At 41.0% G+C, this 13,430-nt stretch overlaps 1 protein-coding gene across 2 annotated transcripts in view; it reads right to left on the reverse strand.

Moving 5' to 3' along the window:
• Positions 1-13,430, reverse strand: part of APBB1IP (amyloid beta precursor protein binding family B member 1 interacting protein) — a 129,397-nt gene that overhangs the window by 11,143 nt on the left and 104,824 nt on the right. For both annotated transcript variants that reach the window (XM_001376084.5, XM_016426336.2), the window contains exons 11-12: positions 6,486-6,584; positions 5,823-5,940 (exon numbers count right to left, since the gene is read on the reverse strand). In XM_001376084.5, coding sequence (XP_001376121.3) covers positions 5,823-5,940; positions 6,486-6,584 — 217 coding nt within the window. The remainder of the gene's footprint in view (positions 1-5,822; positions 5,941-6,485; positions 6,585-13,430) is intronic.

The raw sequence follows: 13,430 nt of genomic DNA on the forward strand, positions 1-13,430 counted from the left end.
ATGTCCTTGGGCACTGGGAAGAGGAGATAGAGGGTCAGCATGCATGCCATCTTTGCCAATGCTGGTCTAGGTGATTTTAGGCAACTCAACCTTCCTGAACCTCATTTGTAAAATAGTGGAGGAAGTTGGTAGCAAATAACCTCTGAGGTTCCTCCTAGCTCTAAATATATGCCTTCTCTGTGGACTATCTATGTATCTAACCCTAATTTCTCTTCTAAGCTTTTAGAGACATATTTTCAACTGGATATGGAATATTTCTACCTGAATGACTTCTCAGATTTCAAATTCAATATATATAAACCTGAAATTATTATCATCCTCTACTGTTCTCCCTCCTCACTCCCCCACCTGCTTCTTCTTCTGATGTCCTCATTTCCATTCATAGTGTTACCATTCTCCTGCTTATCCATACTTAAAAATACTGATCCCTCTTTTTTGTTACTCCTTTATCTTTCTTTACTCCTCACTTGACATACCCCACTCCCCTCCAACCCATTCCTTCCACCACTGCATAGATTTGATCATGCCACTCTTTTGCTTAAAATCTTTTAATCATTCCCTTACATACCAAGAAAGTTCTTCCTGCACTTGGCATTTAAGATCCTACATAGCTGGCCTCCATCACATTTCATACCATTCCATTCCACGTATTATTTGCATCAGTCAAATTAGACTATTTCCATCCTGTCACATAGCACCCTTATGTCTTTCTGCATGCTGTTCCCCATGACTAAAGTTTAATCTCCTCTTCCTTACCTGATGAATTCTCATACTTTTTAAAAACCCCTTACCTTCTGTCCTAGGAACAACTCAAAGTAAGACTGAAGGGCAAGGGCTAGACAAACAGGTTTAACTGATTTGCTCAGGGTTATATAGTTAGGAAGTATCTGAGGCCAGATTTGAATCCAGGTCCTCCCAACTCCAAGCCTGATGCTCTATCCCCCATGCCCCCTATCTGCTCCTCTCATGCGTTTTTAAAAGCCCAAATCACATGCCATCTCTCTCAAGGTAGTCTATCTCGATTTCCCCATCCTTCCATCCTAGAGCTCACATAAATTTACTGAAGACAAAATAAGGTGCTACTAAAGGTAGACTGAGGTACAGGCTCTAAGCAAAATCAGTTTATTACCAACATATGTATGTCAACCTAGTGGGTGAATAGCCACCAGTTGGATGACCCACTACGGTGAGGGCTGATAGTCTTTTAAACCTAGGTATGTCCTCCTTCTGATCGGCCTGAAACTACATTTTTGAGCTCTCTCCTGAAAAAGTTAAGACAATCCCAACTGGTAGACGTTATAATGAGGAGGCTGGAATAACCTCAACTCCTCCCCAGTCCTTCCTCACAGGGAGATGGTAGTAATCCTTAGATGATAAGCCACCTTTGATTGAATAAGCTTGAATCTGAAACTGAATTTGGGTTAGGGTGGGTGGTGGCTGTTACAAAGTCAAATAATACAAAGATGGAGAGATAATTAGGTCCTGAGTGGAGGAAATTACTAGACAAAGCTCAGGCTTTAGGCAAGTTTGCCTTGAGTGTTAGTGAAGTCCCAAGAAAAAAGGAGTTTAAATTCACAGGCCATGGTAAGAGAATATTCAAAACTGAATTAAAATTAGTTTTCAATTTTCTACTTTTCTCTCTTGACTAATCATTTTGTATCAGAGCTAGCTGTGTAGACCCAGCCAAAGCTTGTGATCTGTCTTCTGGCACTGCCACCCAGATCTAGGGCCTCCTTTGAACTATGGATTGTTATCTTCATGAAAGAGACCATGGCGGCCTCCAGAAGTCTTCAATTCCTACGAAGGTGATACAAGGTCCACAAATGAATATACTCAAAATTATTTTTAGAACAAAGGAGCATATAATGATATGGTCCCAAGGCAAAGGGTAGACTACTTTCTTTTCACTTCCTTAAGGCTGCATGTATTAGGGATCTTTTCCCTTCAATCTTTTAACAAAATGCTCTTGAACCTGATTTTACTTGTATAGTGATGCTTTTGTTTAATTGTGTTTTCCCCCACCTCTTGTTGTTATGAAGAGGGTAACACATAGATGATGGGCTCTGGCTTCCTGCCTCCCTCTGAGCTTCCCCTGTGAGGCTGTGCTTTGGGCTTGGGTGCAAAACTGAGAGGAGAAAAGGTGATAAAAGCTGGGTTTTTAGGGGGTATTGCTTTAAACATGCACAGTAAAGTGCTGGTAAACAACAAAGACTTGGTGACCACAATGGTAGCAAGCTCTAGGCTGGCAATAGAGAACAGGAAGTTTGCCTTCCTGCCTGAAAACAGCCTGGGTTCTCTCTGAGCTTGTCCAATGAAATCCCTCTGTGGTCAGGTACTAGTTCAGTATCTGTTGTATCTGCCAAAGCAGTGTATTGTGGGAAATTTGGCTCTATTTTAAAATGACAAGCAGCAGCTACTCAGAATGAGGGATTTTTGACAATGCCCTGCGAAAAAACCTAGAAAATCTGGCTGCTTTATAGCATCTCCCCGTAGTACTTTATTAACAGGCAAGGTTCAAGCAAGCAGAGGGTTCTGTGGCAGCAGAGTTATTAAGTTTGGCTGGAGCATAGAATATGTGATGGAGAGATTCTGATCACCTAAGTCCCTCATCTAGAAGAAGGGAGGAAAAGAGGGACAAAGAGAGAGGGAGTGGGGGAAAGGTGGGTGGGGGGAGAGAGAGAGAGAGAGAGAGAGAGAGAGAGAGAGAGAGAGAGAGAGAGACAGAGAGAGACAGAGAGACAGAGACAGAGAGAGAGACAGAGAGAGACAGAGACAGAGACAGAGAGAGACAGAGAGACAGAGACAGAGAGACAGAGACAGAGAGAGACAGAGAGAGAGAGACAGAGAGACAGAGAGAGAGAGAGAGGGAGAGTGAGGAAGAGGGAGAGGGAGAGGGAGAGGGAGAGAGACAGAGGGAGAGAGACAGAGACAGAGAGAGAGAGGGAGAGTGAGAGGGAGAGAAAGAGAGGGAGAGGGAGGAAGAGGGAAAGGGAGAGGGAGAGGGAGAGAGACAGAGAGAGCAAGAAGACTAAGACAAGGGGCTATGCTTGTGAGGCTGCATGCAATAATACAGGAAGGAAATCTTTAGGCAGGAACTGATCACCCCAAGAGGAATCAGGTAGAGATGGAAATTCTTTGAGGGTCTAGAGAGAGCAGGAGATTTCTGGATCAATGTATTTAGGGCTGTGTAGTCAGGGCTGAGCCTGAGAGAAGAAAAAACCTAATCTTAGCTCTCCCTTCAAACCGTTCTGCCAAAGTTGCATAAGCCTCATAGGGAAGCACTGACAATAGCTATTCCTATTATTCCCTAAAGTTAAGCCCTCTGTTTATATCCTTGATTCCATGTCTTTCTGTTTTCTCCGAGATTCTGGTCCAGCCATCACCTGGTCATTTTCACATATCCAGGCAGTGAGGCAGCATAATGGAGACTGTACAGGATTTAGGAGTTGGGAAGTCTGGAGTTCAAATCTGGCCTTTGGCACTTACTAAATGGGGAAGACATTTAATTAATCTCTCCTTGCTCCAATTTCCTCTTCTAGAAAATGGAGATAATGATAGCATTTACCTCACACGTTTGTTTTGAGGCTCACATGAGGGAATATGTATAAAGTGCTTTGCAAACTTCAAAACAGATATAAATATTATTCCTCCAGTTTTGAATTATGTCCTTTCCCACTGGTTCAAATGTATATGTGTGGGATGAAGTTTACCGCTTTCCTTAACTGAAAACAGGAAACATGTCTGTGTTCAAACCTGGGATTTGACAGCTTAACACAGCCAGCCTGTGTGAGTGGGTAGTGATCCTGTTCCTTGGAGGTGGTCTGCTCTTCAGGGCTACAGAGGGGCACCTCATTGAGAGAGGGGATCACAGTTCTAATCAAGAAGCTGAGGGAAGTGGTAAACAGGACACTGGCTCAGGAGCAGTGTGTGGCTCCTGAACTGTTTAAGCAGCTTGAGAATTAGTAGAAAGGAAGAATAAAAGTTCACACTTATTGGGCACTTTAAGGTTTACAAAGCAATTTCATCATGGTGAAGTCAAAAACATTTTTTTGGATCCAGACCTGTGATTTTAAGAGGATAGGAAGGGTCCTCTCAATGAGGATACCTTCTCAAATAATGAGCATCAGTAACTATTATGCAACTTATTGTCTTAGAGAGTTGTCCAGAGCAGGGATGTTAAGAGTCATGGTTCATATTCCCAAGGGCATCTTGAAACAGATTAAAATGTTATGGTTTGGGCTGCTAGGTAGCTCAGTGGATAGAGTCAGGCCTGGAGTTAGAAGTTCCCAGGTTCCAATCTGGCATCAAACTAGCTCTATGACCCTGGGGTTGTCACCTAAACTGCCTAGCCTTTACTGCTCTTATGCCTTGAAATGAATATTTAGTATCAGTTCTAAGTGTGACAAGGGAATCACTTTAAAAGACTGATATATATTAATTTAAGGTCGCCAAGGAATTCAGCTATGTAATTCCTAAATGAAAAACTCAAGTCAGCCGTCAGCCTTTTTTGGAGTTTAATTACAATAGGAGCAAGAAAGGAATTAGAGATAGAGAGAAAGAAAAAGGGAGAGAAGGGAATAGGGCTTAAATACCCCTTCTGTTTAGGCTGGGCCAAAAGGCCCAAGCTCTTAGATAGCTGGGGCAAAGAAAAGAGATCAGTCCCTATCACTCACGTGACCAAAATGGAGAAACAGTCTCAGAGGCCCCCACCTTCAGCTTCCTTCAATGCAAGCTTCTCCGAGTCCACCGCAATCACCCCGACCAAACTCCTCAACCCCCCCTCAAGTCTCCAGACCCTCCTATCTTTAAGGAAACCATCCAAGTTCCTCCTCTCAGTTCTCCCATCTACCAATCACTGTTCATCAATTTCCCTGTGCCAATGGAGGCTCTAGCTTAACCCAGGACCGCCCAGAGGTTTCTGGCTTTTGCACATGTCTGTTGAAGGTCATATTTTCAAATGATTAAATCTTTGATCTAGGCTGCAGCCCTTACTCAATCCTGTTAGGACTGAATAGGGTGGAGATTTATTCCAAGTATCTCCATTGTATCAATTCTAAAATCAATCATGATTCAAAGAAATTCCTGTTCTATGCTTAAGCATAGGTCAAAGTCCTTTCCATTGTTCAGCAAAAGGTTTCTGTCCTAAAGTAATCTGAAGAAGGGAAGAGAAGGAACCTCCCATGCCAATGGGGTTCCCATTCCAATAGACTATCAGTAAGAAATTTTCCAAGTATGAAATATCCCAATGGTGAAAATTCCAACATTTATAAGTCTAAGGAATTTTTAAGGTTTACATAAGACAGAAGGTAAGGGTTTTAATGTAAAAAAAGTCATTGGGAAACATCTAACAAAACAAAAATACAATCAAACGGCTAATATGATGTTTTGAAACTAAGTTACCCTGCAGCCTGCAAGGATCCTTAGATGTAGTATAATGGCTCCTGTTTCTATTTGAATTTAGCACCACTCGCCTAGAATACTAAGAGTTTAAATGATTTAGTTCAAGATCACAAAGCTAATACGTGTCTGAGTTGGGATTCAAACCCAAGTGTCCCAATTCCAGGTCCAGTGCCTTTTCCAGGAAATCTCATCAGTTTGGAAAGGTTTCCCAATAGAGAACCCAGACATAGTAGTACTAATTCTTACTAGACAGGGAAAGACATAGTTGAATGGTATCCCTGAAGGACCTCTCAGGAGATCCATTTTTACAAAATGAGACTTAAAATGCAGAGATTGATGGGAGTCCAGATTTCCTGGACTGGAAGGGAACACAAAGGTCATTTAGTGCAGCCAACCACTTAATAAACAAATTCTCTTTATACCTTTGGAGGGGGTCTGTGTAGTAGTGGTTGGGTCCACAGTCCCTAGGTTAGACCACCGAGAGGCAAGTCCAGCTCTTGCCATAGCCTTTTGATAGTTGTCATAGAGAATCTTTCCGTACTACAGAGAGAGAAAAAAGAAAAACCCACAGATACAGTCTGTTTGATTAAATGTATCAGGCAAATATAGTCTTTGTCATCAAATACTCATTGTCTTGACTGAATTGTTTGTAACCCTGCTCATCCCTTTAAGTCTGAGGGTGATTAAAAAATAATTCACTAAGCCATACAGAAAAATTGTTTTAAAATAAGGAACTACCTATGCAGGATATACACGTTTTTCTTGTTTCCTCTCTTACTCAGGCTGTTAGCTGTTACTATTAGTATTCATTATTATTAATAAGATTATGTTATTATGCAACTTATTTACAACATGCTGAATGAGTAATGGTTTTTAGGAGGCTTATGCAAGATGACTTTCCACATTATTATAGATGCATGGGTTTCTTTTACTTCTCTCAGATGTCAATTGGTCAACGAATAAAAGACAGTTTGTGGATAGATGCAAGGCCAAGTCTTTTCTTTTTTCCACACTGAAGCTCTAGGTTGGACACAAGGCAAGAGATCAGATAATTTCTATACAGTCAATATAGAAAGATTTCTCACCTTGGCAATTCTGATTCCAGTGACCCACTGATTTAGAGTTCTTGCATCATCACAGCATAGGTACTTGATATATTGTGACTCCTTTTGAATCTGGGGGTGCTGCAATGAATAATTATAAATTATCTATATAAATATAACAATTACGAAATGAACAAGTCATGTTACTTTCTGAAGAGCTCCAAGTGCTTTGCAAACTTTTTTGTTGTTGTTGGAAAATATTACCATCTACATTTTGTTTTGGTATGAAGCTGCTGAAGGTTTTTGTTTTAAACAGATGAAATAGGGAAGAAATTCACTAGTATGTCATGCCATAAACCTTTTTTTTTTTTTAAACCCTTACCTTCTGTCTTGGAGTCAATACTGTGTATTGGCTCCAAGGCAGAAGAGTGGTAAGGGCTAGGCAATGGGGGTCAAGTGACTTGCCCAGGGTCACACAGCTGGGAAGTGGCTGAGGCCGAATTTGAACCTAGGACCTCCCATCTCTAGGCCTGGTTCTCAATCCACTGAGCTACCCAGCTGCCCCCCATAAACCTTTTAAAACTTTATTAAGAACACTAAATATGGCATTTCATTTATATAGTACTTTAAAGTTTGCAAAGCACTTTACAAGTTACTTCATTTGATTCTCATTACAACCTTGTGAGACAGTCCATTATTCCTCTTTTACAGATAAGTAAATTTAGGCTGAGGGAGCTTTGGTAAGTGTTTAAGTGACATTCAAAGTCAAATTCCTCAATCTTTATTTTTTAATTTTTTTTAGATTCTTACCTTCTGTGTTAAAATCAGTGCTATGTTTTGGTTCCAAGGCAGAAGAGTGGTAAGGACTAGGCAATGGGGGGTTAAGTGACTTGCCCAGGGTCACACAGCTGGGAAGTGTCTGAGGCCAGATTTGAATCTAGGACCTCCCGACTCTAGGCCTGGCTCTCAATCCACTGAGCCACCCAGCTGCCCCTCAAATCCCTCAATCTTGAAGTCCAACACTCTACTGTGCCTCCTCATTGCTTCACCCCCCAAAAAGGTAATCTCCATTATTAGATTATTACCTATGTCATCTCTACTGTTATAAATGGCATTGAAGGATGATTGTAAAGCACTGGGCTAAGTGCTCAAAAATAGTCAATAAGAATTGAGGGCAGCTAAGAAGGACAAAAACAGTTCTTGCTGTGAAGGAGTTCACCATCGAATAGAGGATACAACATAGAAGCAGCAATACCCTGTCTGTTCACTATCCAGGGCAACAGTGATGTGGCTGGACGTGTCAAAGCTACCTACAACTGACCAAACCTGAGGTTTTCTGTTCTGCACTAGGAAGTTAGTCAGAAGGGAGGAGACAATCCTAGGGATCAATCCAATCAAATAGCTGCAGTCCATTGCCTTGCAGAAGCCTCCCCACCGAAAGTCAGTGCCACAAACTGCAGAGAACTCCTTAGTATGCCTGCTCTTTCTCTGTTTGACCGATGTCATTACCGTAGAAGATTCAAGGTCTCAGTGGTGGGTCCCCTTTCCATCAAGCCCTCTGTGTCTTAGTAGTCTGGTGAATAAACTACTGTGGTTGCAAAAAGAAATTCTCTGGTGGTAAACGTGTTATTCTATGTAAGGAAACATTATGAACCACAAACACTTGATTTTCTGGGGGATTTGCCCCATTTTTCCACTTCTTCCCTCTTTCTGAACCGCTAATTAAGTTAGTTAAACTAAAATCTTAAACTCTTTATGTCATGTGCCTGTTGGCAGCATGGTAGAACCTATGATCTCCTCAGGATCATGTTTTTAAGTGAATGTGTAGGACTACAATCAAGTAGAGTAAAATGAAGTTATCAAAATATTTTTTGGAAAAGTTTGTTGATTCAAGTTAAGAAGCCCTACTCTAGGAGATAAGTGAGTGGGATGCCATCTTTGTATAGAAGGGTCTAAAAGTATCTCACTAATGGTTTTTTTTCTTCTTTAAACCCTTAATCAATACTAAGCGGGTTCCAAGGCAGGAGAAAGGTAAGGGCTAGATAATTAGGGTTAAGTGACTTGCTGAGGGTCACACAGGAAATAAGAGGTGTCTGAGGCCACATTTGAACCCAGGACCTCACATCCCCAGGCCTGGCTATCCACTGAGTCACTGAGTTGTCTCTCCCCTTACCCCCATTCCACTACTGCATAGAGGATGATATTAATTGGTTGAATAAGTATATTTTCCTTTCCTCAACCAGTTGAGATGTGACATAATCAACAAGTATTTATTTATTTGTTATTTTTAAACCCTCACCTGTTTTAGAATCAACACTATGTATTTATTTTGCATCTATTAAACACCTACTTTGTGCCAGGTACCACGATAAATGCAGGCAATACAAAAAGAGGCAAAGACAATTCCTATCCTCAAGAAGTTCACAATTGAATGGAGTAGACAAACATACGAATGCACACATGAGGTATATACAAGGTAAAGAGGAAATAATTACTAGAGGGAAGCTACTGGAATGTGGAAGGGCTTAGAAAGGTTTCTTGTAGAGAAGATGCTAGTTGAGCCTTGAAGAAAGCCAGGGACATGAGGAGCTGGAGATGAGGAGGAAAGCCCTTCCATTTTTGATTTGAGGCACTAGGCTCCGAACGGTGGTTGTTGGCCAACGTGATGTAGCAGAATGATGGTGGACTTATTTGAGCAAGGATCTCTTAGGAGACTGAATGGGGGAGAGAGAGGTGGAGACAACCCTCCAATGCTAGAAGGGATCAGTTAATACAGCAGCCTTTTCATACACCCAGCAACAAAAGAAACTACTGTATATAAAATTTTATATATATGAAATATATAAAATTCTAGACATTAATGATGCCACAAAACAAAACAAAACTATGGTGAATATTTGAGAAATGCTTCTTTTGGGCTTACTGAAACAATTTTAAGAAATCCTATTCTTGCCGTTTTAATCTTGACATATTGGCCGCAGCAATGGCTGAAAGAATCCCAAACAGGGTGTCTTGAAGCCAACTGGAACTTGCACGGAGAGCCAACTGTTAAAATTTCAATATGAGAATTTTTGCCTTTGAAATTTCTGTTGTTCAGCTCTTTCAATTGTGTCTGGTTCTTTGTGCCCCCATTTGGGGTATTCTTGGCAAAGCTATGAAGTGGTTTGCCATTTCATTCTCCAACTCATTTTAAAGATGAGCAAACTGAGGCAAACAGGGTTAAATGACTTATTTGAACTCAGGAACATAAGTCTTCCTGACTCCAGGCCTGACAATGAAATTGGTAAATACTAAAAATTGGTGCTTGATTTATTGTTTTCCTGAATATTTAGACTAAAAAAAGTTCATAATGAAAATTAAACTTAAATTTCATGCATATATCTTTCTATCCTCTTCTCCTTAGAAAGGTGGTACTAAACATTCACCAGCATACTTCCAACCTCACTTCAGATACTGATTAACTGTGTGACCTTGGGCAAGTCACATAACCTCTCTGAAACTCAACTGACTTATATGTCATCTAGAGACAATAATGTCTGTATCACTTGCTTTGTGGGTAGTCCTGAGGCTTAAATGATAACATATGCAAAGTGCTTTGCAAATGCTTTGTAAATGTCAGTTGTTATCTTTATCTCTTAAGATGATTATAAACTAAACCTGTGAGGGCTAGCAGTCAGAAACCTGGTAGTCTGGCCTTGTCATTTTACAGACGAAGAAGCTACGGTATAAAGGTAGTGAATATTAGAAGTGGGATCTGAACTCAAGTCCTTTTGGGTCCTTCCACTGTCAAGCAACTCTCTAAAGTTAAGAGAATCCATTTCTCTACTTTTGGAGGGGAGGACAGGGACAAACGTTTATTAAGTGCCTACTAAGTGCCTGGACTGTGCTAAATGCCTTATAAATATCTCATTTGATCCTCACGACAACTATGTGAGAGTTATTCTCAATGCTGGATTGTTTTCCATTTCTCAGCATCATTTATTCCTCAAGCCTCTTTCCTTCTTCCTTCGTCCCGACATTCTCTTACATGGGCCGCCCCAGAGCAGCTTCTCAAATTGGGATGACTGTGACTGAGCCTGGAAGCCCCATCTTGTTCTGAAAACAAGAAACAGTTTAAATCAAGGACACCTGGGGGCCAGACCAGGGTCCTGGGTGGGCATTGAGAATACACTCTCAACCAGGCTAGACTTCAGAATCCTAGAATCAGGCACCATCATTCCATCATGACCGAATTAGGGAGGGATTTTAAATGACTAATCCTACCTCCTCACGGAGTATTCACCAATTGGAGCCGTGTTGGGCTGTGTCTGTGGGAGGGCTGAGTAATGAGCTTCCAAAATTGTATTTAATGACTCAAAATGTTGAATGAAATGTGTCTTTGATCACCAAAAAAGATCACTGACCAATTGGTTATTGCTAGCCTGATCAATACATTATTATTTTTACCTGGAACCCAATCTCTCAGAATTTTAAATGGGCATCCCTGGGTGGTAAATACTATTATAATCACTATTTTTCAGTTGAGGAAACTGAGGCAGACAGAGGTTAAGTGATTTGCCTAGGATCACACTAGTGGTTGGGGCAACTTTTGAACTTGGGTACTCTGACTCCAGACCTTGTGGAGGTCACCCCCCCCCCCAATTTTCCCCTTAAAAATTCTAATCAGGGAAAATAGGACTGAGGTTCTGTGCCTCTTCCCAAACTAATCTTTCTATCTCCATTAAATACCCTTATTAAAAAAAATGCAAAAAAAGGGGCAGATTGAGCCAGGAGGACCTGGGTTCAAAAATGACTCCAGACACTTCCTTAGCTGCATGACATTGGACAAGTCACTTACCCCCCATTGCCTAGCACTTAACTGTTCTCTGGAACCAAGGCACACTATGGACTTTAGGATGGAAAAGAAGAGTTTTAAAAGAAAAGAAAAATTCTAAGCAATAGTGCCTTGGTGACTTCCTCCCAACACTGCAACAACAAAGTGTTCCTTTAAATCCTATGAGCAACACTACTAAGCTTGGATTCTCTTTTTTAATTTAGTAGCAAGTACATTTAAACATGTAGCCAGTTAGAGAGCCTTTTGCCTCTGACAGGGGTGGAGTTAATTTCCCTTGGCTTGCAGTTTTCCCTCGTCTCCAGCAGATGGCATCAAATGCCTTGGGATAGCGGATCCATTGACTTCCCTGTGGGTGGGTCCCTCCGATGACATCATCATTCGGTATGCCGCGTTTTGTTTTGTTTTGGGCCTGTTTTACCCTAAACAACCGACCTTTTTCCAGGCCTTTCAAAGGGAAGTCCTGTAGAAATGTGTTAAAGGGTCTCCGCTGCGGCTCGGCTGCCAGAGTGGGGCTGGCGGAAGAAAGGCTGCTCGAAATGTTTATTCCCTTGATCTAGCCCAGCAATCCACCATTCCCTCTGAGAACGAATGGGTCAAAGCAGAAACAAAGAACTCCGAAGGCCGAGGCAGTCTAGAACTAAAATGACATCTAGCTCCGATTCCCTCCCTAGAAAAGAACAGTTCAGGACGTAAACTGCAAATGAGATTTTCCTTTGAAAGCAATGACGGGGGTGGGGGGAGAGGGTTGGGGGGGCACCACCATTTCTTTAAAATTTTAATCCCTTTAGGGAATCAGCAGATTCCATTTTGTGATATTCAAGAAGATCTAAGTTCAAGCCTGGCCCCTATTTGTGCGACTCTGGTCAAGCTAAAGATCTTCTGTTGGCCTCAGTTTCCTCAACTGTAAAATGGGGATCATAACAGCATCTACTTTCCTAGAGTTGTTGTGAAGATCAAATGGGATATCTGTAAAATGCTTTGCACAGGGCCCGACACATAGCAGGCATTGTATAAATGTTTATTTCCTTTCCTCTCACCCTTTCTTAATGTGTTTTTAAAATTTATAACCCTTATCTTCCATCTAAGAAATAGTCTGTGTATTGGTTCTAAGGCAGAAGAGTAGTAAGGGATAGGCAATGGGGGTTAAGTGACTTGCCCAGGGTCACATAGCTAGCTAATGTTTTGTTTTGTTTTTTTAAGCTTAATGTTCTGAAATGTGTGCTACATTCAAATACAGAAAAACAGATATTCTTCCAATAAAAAATTGAACAGAGGAAGGGGATTTTTGAATTGTAGTTCTAGGTCCTCTTCTGACTCCTTAAAATTTTTTAAATTTATTATTAAAAAAATAACCCTTACCTTACATCTTATAATCAATACTGTGTATTGGTTCTAAGGCAGAAGAGTGGTAAGGGCTAGGCAATGAGGGTTAAGTGACTTGCCCAGGATCACACAGCTAGAAAATGAAATCACATTTGAACCTCTCATCTCTGGGTCTGGCTTTCTGAGCCACCTAGCTGACTCCTTCTGAGGCTTCAAGAGAGCCAGAGAATAGGTTGGCCTTATTTTCTTTAGGCATAAAATGGGAGCAAGTCCCCATATTTACCTTAATCAAAGGGATTTTGGGAAGGTGAATTAACTCCTCAGCATGGCTTTCTCAGTTTTAAGTGAGAAACTTTGATTTGGGCTTCAGATGTCCCATTTAATACCTTGAAGTTCCTCTCCACTGAGGGTATCCTGGTACTTCCCAAAGTGCCTTGCTGTCCCCCTGGGGTGACATTCTGAGAAACTGCAAAATGTCTCAGGGAAGAGTGCTAATACACTCCTTTGGGTTTCTCCTGCTGAAAAGATCCAAGCTGTCATTTAGGACATGCAAAACACTGTTAAAAGAGTTTGAGAAGTTGCTGAATGTTATAATAAGCTTTTAAAATATATATACATATATAGCTTTATATTTATTTATTATTTTATACAAATTTAATAACTATATCTATAGGTACTATAGTGGCTTTGGACACTATTTAGTTCCATTCTTTTCCTAATGTTATAAATGTGAAAACTGAGGTCCAAAAGGTTGAAGAAGGAATTTGTCCAGCTTCACAGTTAGTTAGTATCAAAGCCAGGCCTAGAATGTAAGGCTTCTGATTTTGGGT

The sequence above is a fragment of the Monodelphis domestica genome, chromosome 5 (assembly GCF_027887165.1).
Source record: "Monodelphis domestica isolate mMonDom1 chromosome 5, mMonDom1.pri, whole genome shotgun sequence".
NCBI lineage: Eukaryota > Metazoa > Chordata > Mammalia > Didelphimorphia > Didelphidae > Monodelphis > Monodelphis domestica.